We start from the raw sequence: 25,207 nt of genomic DNA on the forward strand, positions 1-25,207 counted from the left end.
ATGCTCCCCGCTGCGCGGCCACACATGAACCGAGACATCCAAACGACGCACAGGGCAGGTGGGACATGCGACAGGTAAACCAATCAGAGCTGCGCATGGAGCTGGCGAAGTTATTTTCACATTGTACGACAAATGAGGGATTACACCGACATTGTACGTTAGACATTTGCTTCCTGCTTGAGTCTCTGTGTTTATTACAAGACAAGACACTGCAGTTTAGCTGCACCTTTCCTGTTTCGCATCATCCACAAACTGTTGGATAAACTCTTCACTTTCTCCATGCAGTACCCGTAGTTCACCACGGGCTCAAACGGAGCAGTGCTCCGTGCCACAGCCGCCCGCAGACAGGAGGAGGAGCCCGCAGACAGGAGGAGGAGCCCGCAGACAGGAGGAGGAGCCTCTGTATTATATTCACACATGGTCTGCTCCTCTAGTGTTGTTTCTCTACGTGGGCCCTTTGCACACAATCACTATTCTCACGTACTCATTGTGTGCACTTAAGTTTTATGCACCGATTCTAACTTTTTGTCATTCCTTGGACAAACTCCGTAAAACACACAAAACACAAAACATCTGTCTGCAGTCTGTGCTTCCTCTCAGCTCCTCCTGACGCCGGATCGTGTTTGGCACAGCCAAAAAGCGATATGTTTTACGCATGTTTTACGCATCATCCATACATCATCCATACTTCATCCATACATCATCCATACTTCATCCATACATCATCCATACTTCATCCATACATCATCCATACTTCATCCATACTTCATCCATAAATCATCCATACATCATCCATACATCATCCATACATCATCCATACTTCATCCATACATCATCCATACATCATCCATACTTCATCCATACATCATCCATACATCATCCATACTTCATCCATACATCATCCATACATCATCCATACTTCATCCATACTTCATCCATACATCATCCATACTTCGTCCATACTTCGTCCATACATCATCCATACATCATCCATACATCGTCCATACATCATCCATACTTCATCCATACATCGTCCATACTTCGTCCATACTTCGTCCATACATCATCCATACATCATCCATACTTCATCCATACATCATCCATACTTCATCCATACATCATCCATACTTCGTCCATACATCATCCATACATCATCCATACTTCATCCATACTTCATCCATACATCATCCATACATCATCCATACTTCATCCATACATCATCCATACATCATCCATACTTCATCCATACATCATCCATACATCATCCATACTTCATCCATACATCATCCATACATCATCCATACTTCATCCATACTTCATCCATACATCATCCATACTTCGTCCATACTTCGTCCATACATCATCCATACATCATCCATACATCGTCCATACATCATCCATACTTCATCCATACATCGTCCATACTTCGTCCATACTTCGTCCATACATCATCCATACATCATCCATACTTCATCCATACATCATCCATACTTCATCCATACATCATCCATACTTCGTCCATACATCATCCATACATCATCCATACTTCATCCATACATCATCCATACTTCATCCATACATCATCCATACTTCGTCCATACTTCGTCCATACATCATCCATACTTCGTCCATACATCGTCCATACATCATCCATACATCATCCATACTTCATCCATACTTCATCCATACATCATCCATACTTCATCCATACTTCGTCCATACATCATCCATACTTCATCCATACATCATCCATACATCATCCATACTTCATCCATGCATCATCCATACATCATCCATACTTCATCCATACATCATCCATGCATCATCCATACTTCATCCATACATCATCCATACATCATCCATACTTCATCCATACTTCATCCATACATCATCCATACTTCATCCATACATCATCCATACTTCATCCATACATCATCCATACATCATTCATACTTCATCCATACATCATCCATACTTCGTCCATACTTCGTCCATACATCATCCATACATCATCCATACATCGTCCATACATCATCCATACTTCATCCATACTTCGTCCATACTTCGTCCATACATCATCCATACTTCATCCATACATCATCCATACTTCATCCATACATCATCCATACTTCGTCCATACATCATCCATACATCATCCATACATCATCCATACTTCATCCATACATCATCCATACTTCATCCATACTTCGTCCATACATCATCCATACTTCATCCATACATCATCCATACTTCATCCATACATCATCCATACATCATCCATACTTCATCCATACATCATCCATACTTCATCCATACTTCATCCATACATCATCCATACATCATCCATACATCATCCATACTTCATCCATACATCATCCATACTTCATCCATACATCATCCATACATCATCCATACTTCATCCATACATCATGGCATGAGCTCCAACACACGTGAGCGCCAACACCGGAGTACGTCATGTTACAGGTCCGGGACCTGACATGGGGACACTGCACCGGGGACATGATTGTTTGTGATGTCTAAAAGGCCCGAATTATAAAGATCGACTTCTATTGTGGCCTTTTCTATTCACTTTTAACCAAGTCGAGCGCCATTTGCGTCCTGGCGATGGTGTGTTTGTGTGTATAATGAAGACTCCAGACAGATGCATTTGACTCAGTGTATTGACTTGACAGATCGGCTTCATAGCTTTATACACTGTACATACACTTTCAGTACCATGTTACGCCCCTCCAGTGTTGCACAATGGTACAGTCCAGTAACAGCGCTCTGTTCTGTGTTTTACTGAGTTTGTCCAAGGAATGACAAAAAGTTAGAATCGGTGCATAAAACCTAAGTGCACACAATGAGCACGTGAGAATAGTGATTGTGCGCAAAGTGCCCACATAGAGAAACAACACTAGAGGAGCAGACCATGTGTGAATACAACACCGAGAACGCTCCTCCTGTCTGCGGGCTCCTCCTCCTGTCTGCGGGCTCCTCCTCCTGTCTGCGGGCTCCTCCTCCTGTCTGCGGGCTCCTCCTCCTGTCTGCGGGCTCCTCCTCCTGTCTGCGGGCTCCTCCTCCTGTCTGCGGGCTCCTCCTCCTGTCTGCGGGCGGCTGTGGCACGGAGCACGACTGCTGTTTGAGCCCGTGGTGAACTACGGGTACTGCATGGAGAAAGTAAAGAGTTTATCCAACAGTTTGTGGATGATGCGAAACAGGAAAGGTGCTGCTAAACTGCAGGGTCTTGTCTTGTAATAAACACACACGTAAGACATCGTTTTTTAGGCGAGGAAACACTTGAACATCTATTGCAGGCTTTTATGTTGTTTCTTTGCGTCCTGGCCGTCACTTTGAATCGGAACATTGACACCGGCCTCTAAACTACGACTTTATTCTCGCTAAATTCATTAAATTACGAGTTTATTCTCGTAGTGCGGCGCATTTTTTTTTTTTTTTTTTGGTCGGCCCTTATACTCCGTCGTATAATAATGGACAGATTTACAACAATTAAGCAGGAAGCAAATGTCTAACGTACAATGTCGGTGTAATCCCTCATTTGTCGTACAATGTGAAAATAACTTCGCCAGCTCCATGCGCAGCTCTGATTGGTTTACCTGTCGCATGTCCCACCTGCCCTGTGCGTCGTTTGGATGTCTCGGTTCATGTGTGGCCGCGCAGCGGGGAGCATTTGTAGTGTGGGGATTATGGAATGCGATATTCGGACTGTATGAAAACAAAAAAATAACGAGTGAGAAAATCGGTTTATCTGCACTAAATAAGCAACGTTAAACTACAATAAACTCTGAACTCAAGAATTAAGAGACCTCTGACCACAAAAGCATTCAGCCTGTAATTCGGATCATCTTATTCACTGTAGATTCATTATCTCAAATTACAGTGCCATATTTTTCCCCACATTACTGTTGAATTATTTTAGAAGCAACATCAGGTGTCCTGACTAAAGTTTCAGGCTTTAGTTTTTTCTGTCCGCACAGTCCAGTGTCCAGTGCAGCTCACAGAGGTTATGCTCAGTGCACTGGAGAACAGAACTGATCAGTGATAAAGGTAAATTAGGCTAACTCAAATATCAAATATGTATTTGAACATACTTTTATGTTATTTATAGAAAAAAAAAACACTGTGAAGGGAGTGGCTTGACAACAATAAGCTAACAATGAGTAACATCACAAACACTAAATCACATTCATTTCAAATCAATGGCTCATCAACTGTACGTCACAGCCCTGTATATGACAAGGGTATAATAAGAGGCAGGTGCCTTTCAAAGAAGAGGCACTTCAAGTTCAGGCACTTCAAGTTAAACCACCACAAAGAACAACTGAGGTCTAATTTCTTTTTCTTGTGAGTATTACTCTGTCGTTCTTGAGAAGCCATACTAAACTAGTCCTCTCTATTAAGTTATGTCTGGCCGGTGGTTTAAAGTTTATTCTGTGTACTGGAGCTATATTATTCTTATTCTGTATACTGGAGCTTTTTATTCAAACATAATGTAGATATATGTAGACTGTTGTGTTAAGTAAAAGTAATATGTTTGTCCTCCGCGTGGAAATATATATCTATATATATGGCTGTTCTGAACGCAGCACTGCCATTCAATCTTGTAACTTTCAAACTTTTTGATTTTTAAGACAAAATGTTAACTCTGTCAGTCCAATATGTTAAATTTATCTAAAATATTGGAGTGAGTCTAAGCCTTTAGTGAAGTCATAATTGCATCTCACAAATGTAACAAAAAGAAAAAAGCTTCAGTGTATCATATATTATTTAAAAGGGGAAAACATACATTAAAACTCCGCCAGCCGTCAACCTGACTGGTCAACCAGAATACCCAGCCTCTGAATGTGCTATACATACAGTTTGTGAGCTTTGAAAAGGCTTAAATGGCAGATTTATTGTGTAATTTGTATATACAATCCTTAAATACAGCATAAATAACATAATTTATGCTTTCAAGTTGAATGTGTGATGGAGTTGACACTTCAGGCTGACAATTGTTTAAAACATTCAGTTCAGTTCTCAACAGCGTTCTCACATTTTTGTCATCTCCGATTTATGCGTCTGGTGTTTTTCCCCCTAATGTTTAAAAGACATTGTTCTATTTTCTTTCAGTTCTTGTTGTTAAAGTAATGAAGGGCATTAAGTTATTTTATTTACAGACATGTAGTTTCTAAGAAGAAAATAGAAAAAAGTGTAAATCTACAGTTTCAGTTTTCAGATGCACTTCAAAAGGTTTAATGTATGTAAAATCAGCCAAGAATATTTAACACAAATGGTGAGCAGCTGAAATTAATATAGTTAAAATGCAATTTCTTTCTCAATAATCAGGTTCAATATTTGTAAAATTTCCTTTTAGATATTTCATGGCAAAATCCATTGCAATAGAAAAAAGAGGTTCTTGCACTCCATCTGAGGTTGTGACATCATCATATTATATTGGACCTAAAAAAAAGATTGCAACATAGAAAACTACTCTTATAAAACTTTTAGTGTGTTGGCCGGAGTCGACAATAAGTGATTAAATCGGGAAATATCTGGAAATAAATAAAGAATTTGCATTTCTGTACAGCTTTGACCTTATACTTTGATAAATGTAAAATGCTTTTGAAAAATGATATTTTCAAAATCATTTTAGAAGCTAAAGAAAAATAAACTCATAATTGAATGCGATGTTTTTATATCTTCCTTGATTAAGGTTTACAGACGATATGGGGAGTGGAAGAGTCAAAACAATGCTGATAACTGTGTTGGGTAAGTGAAAAAACCTGAAAAGTTTAGTAGTATATTTTGGTGATATGTCATATGTTACAAATATAAAATGTTGATTGAGTAAAATATACATTTATTTGTAAATGATCATCAAAAAAATATGATGAACATGTTTTATGAGCAGAATGGAACTAAGTAACTAAAACGAAACCTTTTCAGGCCCCTTGACAGAAAAACTGGTAATTTATTTTTTAATTGCAGTGTATGGGGCACTAGTGACATCAACCACCGCTCCAACCACAGCTGCTCCAACACCAACTACTGTAGCCCCAACAACAACCACAGCTGCTCCTACAACCACTACAGCAGCCCCAACCACAATAGCAGCTAATCCCACCACCACCACAGCAGCCCCAACCACAACAAAAGCTGTTCCCACAACCACCACAGCTGGTCCAACCACAACAACAGCTGCTCCAACAACAACTACTGTAGCCCCAACAACAACAACAGCTGCTGCTACAACCACCACAGCAGCCCCAACCACGACAACAGCTGCTCCCACAACCATCACAGCTGCCCCAACCACAACAACTGCTGCTCCCACAACCACCACAGCACCCCCAACCACAACAACAGCTGCTCCCACAACCACCACAGAAGCCCCAACCACAACAACAGCTGCTCCAACAACTACGGTAGCCCCTACCACAACAACAGCTGCTCCAACAACTACTGTAGCCCCTACCACAACAACAGCTACTCCCACAACAACTACTGTAGCCCCAACAACAAGCACAGCTGCTCCCACAACCACCACAGCTGCCCCAACCACAACAACTGCTGCTCCCACAAGTACCACAGCAGCCCCAACCACAACAACAGCTGCTCCCACAACCACCACAGCAGCCCCAATCACAACAACAGCTGCTCCCACAACCACCACAGCTGCCCCAACCACAACAACAGCTGCTCGAACAACAACTACAGTAGCCCCAACAACAACCACAGCTGCTCCTACAACCACCACAGCAGCCCCAACCACAACAACAGCTGCTCCCACAACCACCACAGTCACCCCAACCACAACAACTGCTGCTCCCACAACCACCACAGCAGCCCCAACCACAACAACAGCTGCTCCAACAACAACTACTGTTGCCCCAACAACAACCACAGCTGCTCCTACAACCACCACAGCAGCCCCAACCACAACAACAGCAGCTCCCACAACCACCACAGCTGCCCCAACCACAACAACAGCTGCTCCCACAACAACCACAGCAGCCACTACCACAACAACAGCTGCTCCCACAACCACCACAGTAGCCCCAACCACAACAACAGCTGCTCCCACAACCACCACAGCTGCCCCAACCACAACAACAGCTGCTCCAACAACAACTACTTTAGCCCCAACAACAACCACAGCTGCTCCTACAACCACCACAGCAGCCCCAACCACAAAAACTGCTGCTCTAACAACAACAACTACGGCAGCCCCTACCACAACAACAGCTGCTCCCACAACCACCACAGCAGCCCCAACCACAACAACTACTGCTCCCACAACCACTACAGCAGCCCCAACCACAACAACAGCTGCTCCCACAACCACCACAGCAGCCCCAACCACATCAACAGCTGCTCCAACAACTACGGCAGCCCCTACCACAACAACAGCGGCTCCCACAACCACCACAGCTGCCCAAACCACAACAACACCTGCTCCCACAACCACCACAGCAGCCCCAACCACAAACACAGCTGCTCCCACAACCACCACAGCAGCCCCAACCACAACAACAGCTGCTCCAACAACAACTACTGTTGCCCCAACAACAACCACAGCTGCTCCTACAACCACCACAGCAGCCCCAACCACAACAACAGCAGCTCCCACAACCACCACAGCTGCCCCAACCACAACAACAGCTGCTCCCACAACAACCACAGCAGCCACTACCACAACAACAGCTGCTCCCACAACCACCACAGTAGCCCCAACCACAACAACAGCTGCTCCCACAACCACCACAGCTGCCCCAACCACAACAACAGCTGCTCCAACAACAACTACTTTAGCCCCAACAACAACCACAGCTGCTCCTACAACCACCACAGCAGCCCCAACCACAAAAACTGCTGCTCTAACAACAACAACTACGGCAGCCCCTACCACAACAACAGCTGCTCCCACAACCACCACAGCAGCCCCAACCACAACAACTACTGCTCCCACAACCACTACAGCAGCCCCAACCACAACAACAGCTGCTCCCACAACCACCACAGCAGCCCCAACCACATCAACAGCTGCTCCAACAACTACGGCAGCCCCTACCACAACAACAGCGGCTCCCACAACCACCACAGCTGCCCAAACCACAACAACACCTGCTCCCACAACCACCACAGCAGCCCCAACCACAAACACAGCTGCTCCCACAACCACCACAGCTGCCCCTACCACAACAACAGCTGCCCCAACAACAACTACTGTAGCCCCAACAACAACCACAGCTGCTCCCAAAACTACCACAGCAGCCCCAACCACAACAACAGCTGCTCCAACAACAACTACGGCAGCCCCTACCACAACAGCTGCTCCCACAACCACCACAGCTGCCCCAACAACAACCACAGCTGCTCCTACAACCACCACAGCAGCCCCAACCACAACAACAGCTGCTCCAACAACCACCACAGCAGCCCCAACCACAAAAACAGCTGCTCCCACAACCACCACAGCAGCCCCAACCACAACAACAGCTGCTCCCACAACCACCACAGCAGCCCCAACCACAACAACAGCTGCTCCAACAACTACGGCAGCCCCTACCACAACAACAGCTCCTCCCACAACCACCACAGCAGCCCCAACCACAACAACTGCTGCTCCCACAATCACCACAGCTGCCCCAACCACAACAAAACCTGCTCCCACAACCACCACAGCAGCCCCAACCACAACAACTGCTGCTCCCACAACAACCACAGCAGCCCCAACCACAACAACAGCTGCTCCCACAACCAGCACAGCAGCCCCAACCACAACAACAGCTGCTCCCACAACCACCACAGCTGCTCCAACCACAACAACAGCTGCTCCAACAACAACTACTGTAGCCCCAAATACAACCACAGCTGCTCCCACAACCACCACAGCAGCCCCAACCACAACAACAGCTGCTCCCACAACCACCACAGCAGCCCCAACCACTACAACAGCTGCTCCAACAACAACTACTGTAGCCGCAACAACAACCACAGCTGCTCCTACAACCACCACAGCAGCCCCAACCACAACAACTGCTGCTCCAACAACAACTACGGCAGCCCCTACCACAACAACAGCTGCTCCCACAACCACCACAGCAGCCCCAACCACAACAACTGCTGCTCCCACAACCACCACAGCAGCCCCAACCAAAACAACAGCTGCTCCCACAACCACCACAGCAGCCCCAACCACTACAACAGCTGCTCCAACAACTACGGCAGCCCCTACCACAACAACAGCTGCTCCCACAACCACCACAGCTGCCCCAACCACAACAACAGCTGCTCCCACAACCACCTCATCAGCCCCAACCACAACAACTGCTGCTCCCACAACAACCACAGCAGCCCCAACCACAACAACAGCTGCTCCAACAACAACTACTGTAGCCCCAACAACAACCACAGCTGCTCCTACAACCACCACAGCAGCCCCAACCACAACAACTGCTGCTCCAACAACAACTACGGCAGCCCCTACCACAACAACAGCTGCTCCCACAACCACCACTGCAGCCCCAACCACAACAACTGCTGCTCCCACAACCACCACAGCAGCCCCAACCACTACAACAGCTGCTCCAACAACTACGGCAGCCCCTACCACAACAACAGCTGCTCCCACAACCACCACAGCTGCCCCAACCACAACAACAACTGCTCCCACAACCACCACAGCAGCCCCAACCACAACAACTGCTGCTCCAACAACAACTACGGCAGCCCCTACCACAAAAGCTGCTCCCACAACCACCACAGCAGCCCCAACCACAACAACTGCTGCTCCCACAACCGCCACAGCAGCCCCTACCACAACAACAGCTGCTCCCACAATCACCACAGCAGCCCCAACCACAACAACAGCTGTTCCAACAACAACTACTGTAGCCCCAACAACAACCACAGCTGCTCCTACAACCACCACAGCAGCCCCAGCCACAACAACTGCTGCTCCAACAACAACTACGGGAGCTTCTACCACAACAACAGCTGCTCCCATAACCACCACAGTCACCCCAACCACAACAACTGCTGTTCCCACAACCACCACAGCAGCCCCAACCACAACAACAGCTGCTCCAACAACCACCACAGCAGCCCCAACCACAACAACAGCTGCTCCAACAACTACGGCAGCCCCTACAACAACAACAGCTGCTCCCACAACAACTACTGTAGCCCCAACAAAAAACACAGCTGCTCCTACAACCACCACAGCAGCCCCAACCACAACAACTGCTGCACCAACAACATCTACGGCAGCCCCTACCACAACAACAGCTGCTCCCACAACCACCACAGCAGCCCCAACCACAACAACAGCTGCTCCCACAACCACCACAGCAGCCCCAACCACAACAACAGCTGCTCCCACAACCACCACAGCAGCCCCAACCACAACAACAGCTGCTCCAACAACAACTACTGTAGCCCCAACAACAACCACAGCTGCTCCTACAACCACCACAGCAGCCCCAACCACAACAACTGCTGCTCCAACAACAACTACGGCAGCCCCTACTACAACAACAGCTGCTCCCACAACCACCACAGCAGCCCCAACCACAACAACTGCTGCGCCCACAACCACCACAGCAGCCCCAACCACAACAACAGCAGCTCCCACAACCACCACCGCAGCCCCAACCACTACAACAGCTGCTCCAACAACTACGGCAGCCCCTACCACCACAACAACAGCTGCTCCCACAACCACCACAGCTGCCCCAACCACAACAACAGCTGCTCCCACAACCACCACAGCAGCCCCAACCACAACAACTGCTGCTCCCACAACAACCACAGCAGCCCCAACCACTACAACAGCTGCTCCAACAACTACGGTAGCCCCTACAACAACAACAGCTGCTCCCACAACAACTACTGTAGCCCCAACCACAACAACTGCTGCTCCAACAACAACTACGGCAGCCCCTACCACAACAACAGCTGCTCCCACAACCACCACAGCAGCCCCAACCACAACAACTGCTGCTCCCACAACCACCACAGCAGCCCCAACCACAACAACAGCTGATCCAACAACTACGGCAGCCCCTACCACAACAACAGCTGCTCCCATAACAACCACAGCTGCCCCAACCACAACAACAGCTGCTCCCACAACCACGACAGCGGCCCCAACCACAACAACTGCTGCTCCAACAACAACTACTGTAGCCCCAACAACAACCAGAGCTGCTCCTACAACCACCACAGCAGCCCCAACCACAACAACTGCTGCTCCAACAACAACTACGGCAGCCCGTACCACAACAACAGCTGCTCCCACAACCACCACAGCAGCCCCAACAACAACAACTGCTGCTCCCACAACCACCACAGCAGCCCCAACCACAACAACAGCTGCTCCCACAACCACCACAGCAGCCCCAACCACTACAACAGCTGCTCCAACAACTACGGCAGCCCCTACCACAACAACAGCTGCTCCCACAACCACCACAGCTGCCCCAACCACAACAACAGCTAATCCCACAACCACCACAGCAGCCCCAACCACAACAACTGCGGCTCCCACAACAACCACATCAGCCCCAACCACAACAACAGCTGCTCCCACAACCACCACAGCAGCCCCAACCACAACAACAGCTGCTCCCAAAACCACCACAGCTGCTCCAACCACAACAACAGCTGCTCCAACAACAACTACTGTAGCCCCAACAACAACCACAGCTGCTCCTACAACCACCACAGCAGCCCCAGCCACAACAACTGCTGCTCCAACAACAACTACGGGAGCCCCTACCTTAACAACAGCTGCTCCCACAACCACCACAGCAGCCCCAACCACAACAACAGCTGCTCCCACAACCACCACAGAAGCCCCAACCACAACTACAGCTTCTCCAACAACTACTGTAGCCCCAACAACAACCACAGCTGCTCCTACAACCACCTCAGCAGCCCCAACCACAACAACTGCTGCTCCAACAACAACTACGGCAGCCCCTACCACAACAACAGTTGCTCCCACAACCACCACAGCAGCCCCAACCACAACAACTGCTGCTCCCACAACCACCACAGCAGCCCCAACCACAACAACAGCTGATCCAACAACTACGGCAGCCCCTACCAGAACAACAGCTGCTCCCATAACAACCACAGCTGCCCCAACCACAACAACAGCTGCTCCCATAACCACCACAGCAGCCCCAACCACAACAACAGCTGCTCCCACAACCACCACAGCAGCCCCAACCACAAAAACAGCTGCTCCAACAACCACTACTGTAGCCCCAACAACAACCACAGCTGCTCCTACAACCACCACAGCAGCCCCAACCACAACAACTGCTGCTCCAACAACAACTACGGCAGCCCCAACCACAACAACTGCTGCTCCCACAACCACCACAGCAGCCCCAACCACAACAACAGCTGCTCCCACAACCACCACAGCTGCTCCAACCACAACAACAGCTGCTCCCACAACCACCACAGCTGCCCAAACCACAACAACACCTGCTCCCACAACCACCACAGCAGCCCAAACCACAACAACAGCTGCTCCCACAACCACCACAGCTGCCCAAACCACAACAACAGCTGCTCCCACAACCACCACTGCAGCCCCAACCACAACAACTGCTGCTCCAACAACCACTTCAGCAGCCCCAACCACAAAGACAGCTTCTCCCACAACCACCACAGCTGCCCCAACCACAACAACAGCTGCTCCAACAACAACTACTGTAGCCCCAATAAGAACCACAGCTGCTCCTACAACCACCACAGCAGCCCCAACCACAACAACTGCAGCTCCCACAACCACCACAGAAGACCCAACCACAACAACTGCTGCTCCCACAACCACCACAGCAGCCCCAACCACAACAACAGCTGCTCCCACAACTACCACAGCAGCCCATACCACAACAACAGCTGCTCTAACAACAACTTCGGCAGTCCCTACCACAACGACAGCTACTCCCACAACCACCACAGCTGCCCCAACCACAACAACAGCTGCTCACACAACCACCACAGCAGCCCCAACCACAACAACAGCTGCTACCACAACCACCACAGCAGCCCCAACCACAACAACAGCTGCTCCCACAACCACCACAGCAGCCCCAACCACAACAACAGCTGCTCCAACAACAACTACTGTAGCCCCAACAACAACCACAGCTGCTCCTACAACCACCACAGCAGCCCCAACCACAACAACTGCTGCTCCAACAACAACTACAGTAGCCCCTACCACAACAACAGATGCTCCCACAACCACCACAGCAGCCCCAACCACAACAACTGCTGCACCCACAACCACCACGGCAGCCCCAACCACAACAACAGCTACTCCCACAACTACCACAGCAGCCACAACCACTACAACAGCTGCTCCAACAACTACGACAGCCCCTACCACAACAACAGCTGCTCCCACAACCACCACAGATGCCCCAACCACAACAACAGCTGATCCCACAACCACCACAGCAGCCCCAACCACAACAACTGCTGCTCCCACAACAACCACAGCAGCCCCAACCACAACAACAGCTGCTCCCACAACCACCACAGCAGCCACAACCACAACAACAGCTGCTCCCACAACCACCACAGCAGCCACAACCACAACAACAGCTGCTCCAACAACAAATACTGTAGCCCCAACAACAACCACAGCTGCTCCTACAACCACCACAGCAGCCCCAGCCACAACAACTGCTGCTCCAACAACAACTACGGGAGCCCCTACCACAACAACAGCTGCTCCCACAACCACCACAGCAGCCCCAACCACAACAACTGCTGCTCCCACAACCACCACGGCAGCCCCAACCACAACAACAGCTGCTCCCACAACCACCACAGCAGCCACAATCACTACACCAGCTGCTCCAACAACTACGGCAGCCCCTACCACAACAACAGATGCTCCCACAACCACCACAGCTGCCCCAACCACAACAACAGCTGCTCCCACAACCACCACAGCAGCCCCAACCACAACAACTGCTGCTCCCACAACAACCACAGCAGCCCCAATCACAACAACAGCTGCTCCCACAACCACCACAGCAGCCACAACCACAACAACAGCTGCTCCCACAACCACCACAGCTGCTCCAACCACAACAACAGCTGCTCCCACAACCACCACAGCAGCCCCAACCACAACAACAGCTGCTCCTACAACCACCAAAGCAGCCCCAGCCACAACAACTGCTGCTCCAACAACAACTACGGGAGCCCCTACCACAACAACAGCTGCTCCCACAACCACCACAGTCGCCCCAACCACAACAACTGCTGCTCCCACAACCACCACAGCAGCCTCAACCACATCAACAGCTGCTCCCACAACCACCACAGAAGCCCCAACCACAACAACAGCTGCTCCAACAACTACGGCAGCCCCTAAAACAACAACAGCTGCTCCCACAACAACTACTGTAGCCCCAACAACAACCACAGCTGCTCCTACAACCACCACAGAAGCCACAACAACTGCTGCTCCAACAACAACTACGGCAGCCCCAACCACAAAAACAGCTGCTCCCACAACCACCACAGCAGCCCCAACCACAACAACAGCTGCTCCAACAACTACGGCAGCCCCTACCACAACAACAGCTGCTCCCACAACCACCACAGAAGCCCCAACAACAACCACAGCTGCTCCAACAACCACCACAGGTGTCCCAACCACAACAATTGCTGCTCCCACAACCACCACAGCAGCCCCAACCACAACAACAGCTGCTCCCACAACCACCACAGAAGCCCCAACCACAACAACTGCTGCTCCCACAATCACCACAGCAGCCCCAACCACAACAACAGCTGCTCCCACAACCACCACAGCTTCCCCAACCACAACAACAGCTGCTCCCACAACCACCACAGCAGCCCCAACCACAACAACTGCTGCTCCCACAACCACCACAGCAGCCCCAACCACAACAACAGCTGCTCCCACAACCACCACAGCAGCCCCAACCACAACAACAGCTGCTCCCACAACCACCACAGCTGCTCCAACCACAACAACAGCTGCTCCAACAACAACTACTGTAGCCCCAACAACAACCACAGCTGCTCCTACAACCACCACAGCAGCCCCAACCACAACTACTGCTGCTCCAATAACAACTACGGCAGCCCCTACCACAACAACAGCTGCTCCCACAACCACCACAGTCGCCCCAACCACAAAAACTGCTGCTCCCACAACCACCACAGCAGCCCCAACCACAACAACAGCTGCTCCCACAACCACTACAGAAGCCCCAACCACAACAACAGCTGCTCCAACAACTACGGCAGCCCCTACCACTACAACAGCTGCTCCCACAACAACTACCATAGCCCCAACAACAACCACAGCTGCTCCTACAACCACCACAACAGCCCCAACCACAACAACTGCTGCTCCAACAACAACCACGGCAGCCCCTACCACAACAGCTGCTCCCACAACCACCACAGCAGCCCCAACCACAACAACAGCTGCTCCCACAACCACCACAGCAGCCCCAACCACAACAACAGCTGCTCCCACAACCACCACAGCAGCCCCAACCACAACAACAGCTGCTCCAACAACTACGGCAGCCCCTACCACAACAACAGCTGCTCCCACAACCACCACAGCTGCCCCAACCACAACAACAGCTGCTCCCACAACCACCACAGCAGCCCCAACCACAACAACTGCTGCTCCCACAACCACCACAGAAGCCCCAACCACAACAACAGCTGCTCCCAAAACCACCACAGCACCCCCAACCACAACAACAGCTGCTCCCACAACCACAACAACAGCACCTCCAACAACAACTACTGTAGCCCCAACAACAACCACAGCTGCTCCTACAACCACCACAGCAGTCCCAACCACAACTACTGCTGCTCCAATAACAACTACGGCAGCCCCTACCACAACAACAGCTGCTCCCACAACCACCACAGTCGCCCCTACCACAACAACTGCTGCTCCCACAACCACCACAGCAGCCCCAACCACAACAACACCTGCTCCCACAACCACCACAGCAGCCCCAACCACAACAACAGCTGCTCCCACAACCACCACAGCTGCTCCAACCACAACAACAGCTGCTCCAACAACAACTACTGTATCCCCAACAACAACCACAGCTGCTCCTACAACCACCACAGCAGCCCCAACCACAACAACTGCTGCTCCAACAACAACTACGGCAGCCCCTACCACAACAACAGCTGCTCCCACAACCACCACAGTCGCCCCAACCACAACAACTGCTGCTCCCACAACCACCACAGCAGCCCCAACCACAACAACAGCTGCTCCCACAACCACCACAGCTGCCCCAACCACAACAACAGCTGCTCCCACAACCACCACAGCAGCCCCAACCACAACAACTGCTGCTCCCACAACCACCACAGCAGCCCCAACCACAACAACAGCTGCTCCCACAACCACCACAGCTGCTCCAACCACAACAACAGCTGCTCCAACAACAACTACTGTAGCCCCAACAACAACCACAGCTGCTCCTACAACCACCACAGCAGCCCCAACCACAACAACTGCTGCTCCAACCACAACAACAGCTGCTCCAACAACAACTACTGTAGCCCCAACAACAACCACAGCTGCTCCTATAACCACAACAGCAGCCCCAACCTCAACTACTGCTGCTCCAATAACAACTACAGCAGCCCCTACCACAACAACAGCTGCTCCCACAACCACCACAGTCGCCCCTACCACAACAACTGCTGCTCCCACAACCACCACAGCAGCCCCAACCACAAAAACACCTGCTCCAACAACCACCACAGCAGCCCCAACCACAACAACAGCTGCTCCAACAACAACTACTGTAGCCCCAACAACAACCACAGCTGCTCCTACAACCACCACAGCAGCCCCAACCACAACAACTGCTGCTCCAACAACAACTACGGCAGCCCCTACCACAACAACAGCTGCTCCCACAACCACCACAGTCGCCCCAACCACAACAACTGCTGCTCCCACAACCACCACAGCAGCCCCTACCACAACAACAGCTGCTCTCACAACCACCACAGCTGCCCCAACCACAACAACAGCTGCTCCCACAACCACCACAGCAGCCCCAACCACAACAACTGCTGCTCCCACAACCACCACAGCAGCCCCAACCACAACAACAGCTGCTCCCACAACCACCACAGCAGCCCCAACCACAACAACAGCTGCTCCCACAACCACCACAGCTGCTCCAACCACAACAACAGCTGCTCCAACAACAACTACTGTAGCCCCAACAACAACCACAGCTGCTCCTACAACCACCACAGCAGCCCCAACCACAACAACTGCTGCTCCAACCACAACAACAGCTGCTCCAACAACAACTACTGTAGCCCCAACAACAACCACAGCTGCTCCTACAACCACCACAGCAGCCCCAGCCACAACAACTGCTGCTCCAACAACAACTACGGGAGCCCCTACCACAACAACAGCTGCTCCCACAACCACCACAGCAGCCCCAACCACAACAACAGCTGCTCCCACAACCACCACAGCAGCCCCAACCACAACAACAGCTGCTCCAACAACAACTACTGTAGCCCCAACAACAACCACAGCTGCTCCTACAACCACCACAGCAGCCCCAACCACAACAACTGCTGCTCCAACAACAACTACGGCAGCCCCTACCACAACAACAGCTGCTCCCACAACCACCACAGCAGCCCCAACCACAACAACTGCTGCTCCCACAACCACCACGGCAGCCTTAACCACAACAACAGCTGCTCCCACAACCACCACAGCAGCCACAATCACTACAACAGCTGCTCCAACAACTACGGCAGCCCCTACCACAACAACAGATGCTCTCACAACCACCACAGCTGCCCCAACCACAACAACAGCTGCTCCCACAACCACCACAGCAGCCCCAACCACAACAACTGCTGCTCCCACAACCACCACAGCAGCCCCAACCACAACAACAGCTGCTCCCACAACCACCACAGCAGCCCCAACCACAACAACTGCTGCTCCCACAACCACCACAGCAGCCCCAACCACAACAACAGCTGCTCCCACAACCACCACAGCAGCCCCAACCACAACAACAGCTGCTCCCACAACCACCACAGCTGCTCCAACCACAAAAACAGCTGCTCCAACAACAACTACTGTAGCCCCAACAACAACCACAGCTGCTCCTACAACCACCACAGCAGCCCCAACCACAACAACTGCTGCTCCAACCACAACAACAGCTGCTCCAACAACAACTACTGTAGCCCCAACAACAACCACAGCTGCTCCTACAACCACCACAGCAGCCCCAGCCACAACAACTGCTGCTCCAACAACAACTACGGGAGCCCCTACCACAACAACAGCTGCTCCCACAACCACCACAGCAGCCCCAACCACAACAACAGCTGCTCCCACAACCACCACAGCAGCCCCAACCACAACAACAGCTGCTCCAACAACAACTACTGTAGCCCCAACAACAACCACAGCTGCTCCTACAACCACCACAGCAGCCCCAACCACAACAACTGCTGCTCCAACAACAACTACGGCAGCCCCTACCACAACAACAGCTGCTCCCACAACCACCACAGCAGCCCCAACCACAACAACTGCTGCTCCCACAACCACCACGGCAGCCTTAACCACAACAACAGCTGCTCCCACAACCACCACAGCAGCCACAATCACTACAACAGCTGCTCCAACAACTACGGCAGCCCCTACCACAACAACAGATGCTCCCACAACCACCACAGCTGCCCCAACCACAACAACAGCTGCTCCCACAACCACCACAGCAGCCCCAACCACAACAACTGCTGCTCCCACAACAACCACAGCAGCCCCAACCACAACAACAGCTGCTCCCACAACCACCACAGCAGCCACAACCACAACAACAGCTGCTCCCACAACCACCACAGCTGCTCCAACCACAACAACAGCTGCTCCCACAACCACCACAGCAGCCCCAACCACAACAACTGCTGCTCCCACAACAACCACAGCAGCCCCAACCACAACAACAGCTGCTCCTACAACCACCAAAGCAGCCCCAGCCACAACAACTGCTGCTCCAACAACAACTACGGGAGCCCCTACCACAACAACAGCTGCTCCCACAACCACCACAGTTGCCCCAACCACAACAACTGCTGCTCCCACAACCACCACAGCAGCCTCAACCACAACAACAGCTGCTCCCACAACCACCACAGAAGCCCCAACAACAACAACAACTGCTCCAACAACTACGGCAGCCCCTAAAACAACAACAGCTGCTCCCACAACAACTACTGTAGCCCCAACAACAACCACAGCTGCTCCTACAACCACCACAGAAGCCACAACAACTGCTGCTCCAACAACAACTATGGCAGCCCCAACCACAAAAACAGCTGCTCCCACAACCACCACAGCAGCCCCAACCACAACAACAGCTGCTCCAACAACTACGGCAGCCCCTACCACAACAACAGCTGCTCCCATAACCACCACAGCAGCCCCAACCACAACAACTGCTGCTCCCACAACCACCACAGCAGCCCCAACCACAACAACACCTGCTCCCACAACCACCACAGCAGCCCCAACCACAACAACAGCTGCTCCCACAACCAACACAGCTGCTCCAACCACAACAACAGCTGCTCCAACAACAACTACTGTAGCCCCAACCACAACCACAGCTGCTCCTACAACCACAACAGCAGCCCCAACCACAACAACTGCTGCTCCAACAACAACTACGTCAGCCCCTACCACAACAACAGCTGCTCCCACAACCACCACAGTCGCCCCAACCACAACAACTGCTGCTCCCACAACCACCACAGCAGCCCCAACCACAACAAAAGCTGCTCCCACAACCACCACAGAAGCCCAAACCACAACAACAGCTGCTCCAACAACTACGGAAGCCCCTACCACAACAACAGCTGCTCCCAAAACAACTACTGTAGCCCCAACCACAACCACAGCTGCTCCTACAACCACAACAGCAGCCCCAACCACAACAACTGCTGCTCCCACAACCACCACGGCAGCCTTAACCACAACAACAGCTGCTCCCACAACCACCACAGCAGCCACAATCACTACAACAGCTGCTCCAACAACTACGGCAGCCCCTACCACAACAACAGATGCTCTCACAACCACCACAGCTGCCCCAACCACAACAACAGCTGCTCCCACAACCACCACAGCAGCCCCAACCACAACAACTGCTGCTCCCACAACCACCACAGCAGCCCCAACCACAACAACAGCTGCTCCCACAACCACCACAGCAGCCCCAACCACAACAACTGCTGCTCCCACAACCACCACAGCAGCCCCAACCACAACAACAGCTGCTCCCACAACCACCACAGCAGCCCCAACCACAACAACAGCTGCTCCCATAACCACCACAGCTGCTCCAACCACAACAACAGCTGCTCCAACAACAACTACTGTAGCCCCAACAACAACCACAGCTGCTCCTACAACCACCACAGCAGCCCCAACCACAACAACTGCTGCTCCAACCACAACAACAGCTGCTCCAACAACAACTACTGTAGCCCCAACAACAACCACAGCTGCTCCTACAACCACCACAGCAGCCCCAGCCACAACAACTGCTGCTCCAACAACAACTACGGGAGCCCCTACCACAACAACAGCTGCTCCCACAACCACCACAGCAGCCCCAACCACAACAACAGCTGCTCCCACAACCACCACAGCAGCCCCAACCACAACAACAGCTGCTCCAACAACAACTACTGTAGCCCCAACAACAACCACAGCTGCTCCTACAACCACCACAGCAGCCCCAACCACAACAACTGCTTCTCCAACAACAACTACGGCAGCCCCTACCACAACAACAGCTGCTCCCACAACCACCACAGCAGCCCCAACCACAACAACTGCTGCTCCCACAACCACCACGGCAGCCTTAACCACAACAACAGCTGCTCCCACAACCACCACAGCAGCCACAATCACTACAACAGCTGCTCCAACAACTACGGCAGCCCCTACCACAACAACAGATGCTCCCACAACCACCACAGCTGCCCCAACCACAACAACAGCTGCTCCCACAACCACCACAGCAGCCCCAACCACAACAACTGCTGCTCCCACAACAACCACAGCAGCCCCAACCACAACAACAGCTGCTCCCACAACCACCACAGCAGCCACAACCACAACAACAGCTGCTCCCACAACCACCACAGCTGCTCCAACCACAACAACAGCTGCTCCCACAACCACCACAGCAGCCCCAACCACAACAACTGCTGCTCCCACAACAACCACAGCAGCCCCAACCACAACAACAGCTGCTCCTACAACCACCAAAGCAGCCCCAGCCACAACAACTGCTGCTCCAACAACAACTACGGGAGCCCGTACCACAACAACAGCTGCTCCCACAACCACCACAGTCGCCCCAACCACAACAACTGCTGCTCCCACAACCACCACAGCAGCCTCAACCACAACAACAGCTGCTCCCACAACCACCACAGAAGCCCCAACCACAACAACAACTGCTCCAACAACTACGGCAGCCCCTAAAACAACAACAGCTGCTCCCACAACAACTACTGTAGCCCCAACAACAACCACAGCTGCTCCTACAACCACCACAGAAGCCACAACAACTGCTGCTCCAACAACAACTACGGCAGCCCCAACCACAAAAACAGCTGCTCCCACAACCACCACAGCAGCCCCAACCACAACAACAGCTGCTCCAACAACTACGGCAGCCCCTACCACAACAACAGCTGCTCCCATAACCACAACAGCAGCCCCAACCACAACAACTGCTGCTCCCACAACCACCACAGCAGCCCCAACCACAACAACACCTGCTCCCACAACCACCACAGCAGCCCCAACCACAACAACAGCTGCTCCCACAACCAACACAGCTGCTCCAACCACAACAACAGCTGCTCCAACAACAACTACTGTAGCCCCAACCACAACCACAGCTGCTCCTACAACCACAACAGCAGCCCCAACCACAACAACTGCTGCTCCAACAACAACTACGTCAGCCCCTACCACAACAACAGCTGCTCCCACAACCACCACAGTCGCCCCAACCACAACAACTGCTGCTCCCACAACCACCACAGCAGCCCCAACCACAACAAAAGCTGCTCCCACAACCACCACAGAAGCCCAAACCACAACAACAGCTGCTCCAACAACTACGGCAGCCCCTACCACAACAACAGCTGCTCCCAAAACAACTACTGTAGCCCCAACAACAACCACAGCTGCTCCCACAACCACCACAGCTGCCCCAACTACAACAATTGCTGCTCCCACAACCACCACAGCAGCCCCAACCACAACAACGGCTGCTCCCACAACCACCACAGCAGCCCCAACCACAACAACTGCTGCTCCCACAACCACCACAGCAGCCCCAACCAAAACAACAGCTGCTCCCACAACCACCACAGCTGCCCCAACCACAACAACAGCTGCTCCCACAACCACCACAGCAGCCCCAACCACAACAACAGCTGCTCCCACAACCACCACAGCAGCCCCAACCACAACAACAGCTGCTCCCACAACCACCACAGCTGCTCCAACCACAACAACTGCTGCTCCAACAACAACTACTGTAGCCCCAACAACAACCACAGCTGCTCCTACAACCACCACAGCAGCCCCAACCACAACAACTTCTGCTCCAACAACAACTACGGCAGCCCCTACCACAACAACAGCTGCTCCCACAACCACCACAGAAGCCCCAACCACAACAACAGCTGCTCCAACAACTACGGCAGCCCCTACCACAACAACAGCTGCTCCCAAAACAACTACTGTAGCCCCAACAACAACCACAGCTGCTCCCACAACCACCACAGGTGCCCCAACCACAACAATTGCTGCTCCCACAACCACCACAGCAGCCCCAACCACAACAACAGCTGCTCCCACAACCACCACAGAAGCCCCAACCACAACAACTGCTGCTCCCACAATCACCACAGCAGCCCCAACCACAACAACAGCTGCTCCCACAACCACCACAGCTTCCCCAACCACAACAACAGCTGCTCCCACAACCACCACAGCAGCCCCAACCACAACAACTGCTGCTCCCACAACCACCACAGCAGCCCCAACCACAACAACAGCTGCTCCCACAACCACCACAGCAGCCCCAACCACAACAACAGCTGCTCCCACAACCACCACAGCTGCTCCAACCACAACAACAGCTGCTCCAACAACAACTACTGTAGCCCCAACAACAACCACAGCTGCTCCTACAACCACCACAGCAGCCCCAACCACAACTACTGCTGCTCCAATAACAACTACGGCAGCCCCTACCACAACAACAGCTGCTCCCACAACCACCACAGCAGCCCCAACCACAAAAACTGCTGCTCCCACAACCACCACAGCAGCCCCAACCACAACAACAGCTGCTCCCACAACCACTACAGAAGCCCCAACCACAACAACAGCTGCTCCAACAACTACGGCAGCCCCTACCACTACAACAGCTGCTCCCACAACAACTACCATAGCCCCAACAACAACCACAGCTGCTCCTACAACCACCACAACAGCCCCAACCACAACAACTGCTGCTCCAACAACAACCACGGCAGCCCCTACCACAACAGCTGCTCCCACAACCACCACAGCAGCCCCAACCACAACAACAGCTGCTCCCACAACCACCACAGCAGCCCCAACCACAACAACAGCTGCTCCCAAAACCACAACAACTGTTGCTCCAACCACAACAACAGCTGCTCCAACAACAACTACTGTAGCCCCAACAACAACCACAGCTGCTCCTACAACCACCACAGCAGCCCCAACCACAACTACTGCTGCTCCAATAACAACTACGGCAGCCCCTACCACAACAACAGCTGCTCCCACAACCACCACAGCAGCCCCAACCACAACAACAGCTGCTCCCACAACCACTACAGAAGCCCCAACCACAACAACAGCTGCTCCAACAACTACGGCAGCCCCTACCACAACAACAGCTGCTCCCACAACAACTACCATAGCCCCAACAACAACCACAGCTGCTCCCACAACCACCACAGCAGCCCCAACCACAACAACAGCTGCTCCCACAACCACCACAGCAGCCCCAACCACAACAACAGCTGCTCCAACAACTACGGCAGCACCTACCACAACAACAGCTGCTCCCACTACCACCACAGCTGCCCCAACCACAACAACAGCTGCTCCCACAACCACCACAGCAGCCCCAACCACAACAACTGCTGCTCCCACAACCACCACAGCAGCCCCAACCACAACAACAGCTGCTCCCACAACCACCACAGCAGCCCCAACCACAACAACAGCTGCTCCCACAACCACAACAACTGTTGCTCCAACCACAACAACAGCTGCTCCCACAACAACTACTGTAGCCCCAACAACAACCACAGCTGCTCCTACAACCACCACAGAAGCCACAACAACTGCTGCTCCAACAACAACTACGGCAGCCCCAACCACAAAAACAGCTGCTCCCACAACCACCACAGCAGCCCCAACCACAACAACAGCTGCTCCAACAACTACGGCAGCCCCTACCACAACAACAGCTGCTCCCATAACCACAACAGCAGCCCCAACCACAACAACTGCTGCTCCCACAACCACCACAGCAGCCCCAACCACAACAACACCTGCTCCCACAACCACCACAGCAGCCCCAACCACAACAACAGCTGCTCCCACAACCAACACAGCTGCTCCAACCACAACAACAGCTGCTCCAACAACAACTACTGTAGCCCCAACCACAACCACAGCTGCTCCTACAACCACAACAGCAGCCCCAACCACAACAACTGCTGCTCCAACAACAACTACGTCAGCCCCTACCACAACAACAGCTGCTCCCACAACCACCACAGTCGCCCCAACCACAACAACTGCTGCTCCCACAACCACCACAGCAGCCCCAACCACAACAAAAGCTGCTCCCACAACCACCACAGAAGCCCAAACCACAACAACAGCTGCTCCAACAACTACGGCAGCCCCTACCACAACAACAGCTGCTCCCAAAACAACTACTGTAGCCCCAACAACAACCACAGCTGCTCCCACAACCACCACAGCTGCCCCAACTACAACAATTGC

At 52.2% G+C, this 25,207-nt stretch overlaps 1 protein-coding gene across 1 annotated transcript in view; it reads left to right on the forward strand.

Annotated features, from left to right (window-relative positions):
• LOC140372104 (uncharacterized) overlaps window positions 1-25,207 on the forward strand; it is a 41,898-nt gene continuing 16,691 nt past the window's right edge. Inside the window, exon 1 of the mRNA XM_072459387.1 lies at window positions 1-74. Within this exon, the coding sequence (XP_072315488.1) occupies window positions 1-74 (74 nt within the window). The remainder of the gene's footprint in view (window positions 75-25,207) is intronic.

This window comes from Eucyclogobius newberryi, unplaced genomic scaffold, assembly GCF_026437365.1.
Source record: "Eucyclogobius newberryi isolate DKJ021-1_F unplaced genomic scaffold, fEucNew1.0.hap1 SCAF_22, whole genome shotgun sequence".
NCBI classification, from domain to species: domain Eukaryota; kingdom Metazoa; phylum Chordata; class Actinopteri; order Gobiiformes; family Gobiidae; genus Eucyclogobius; species Eucyclogobius newberryi.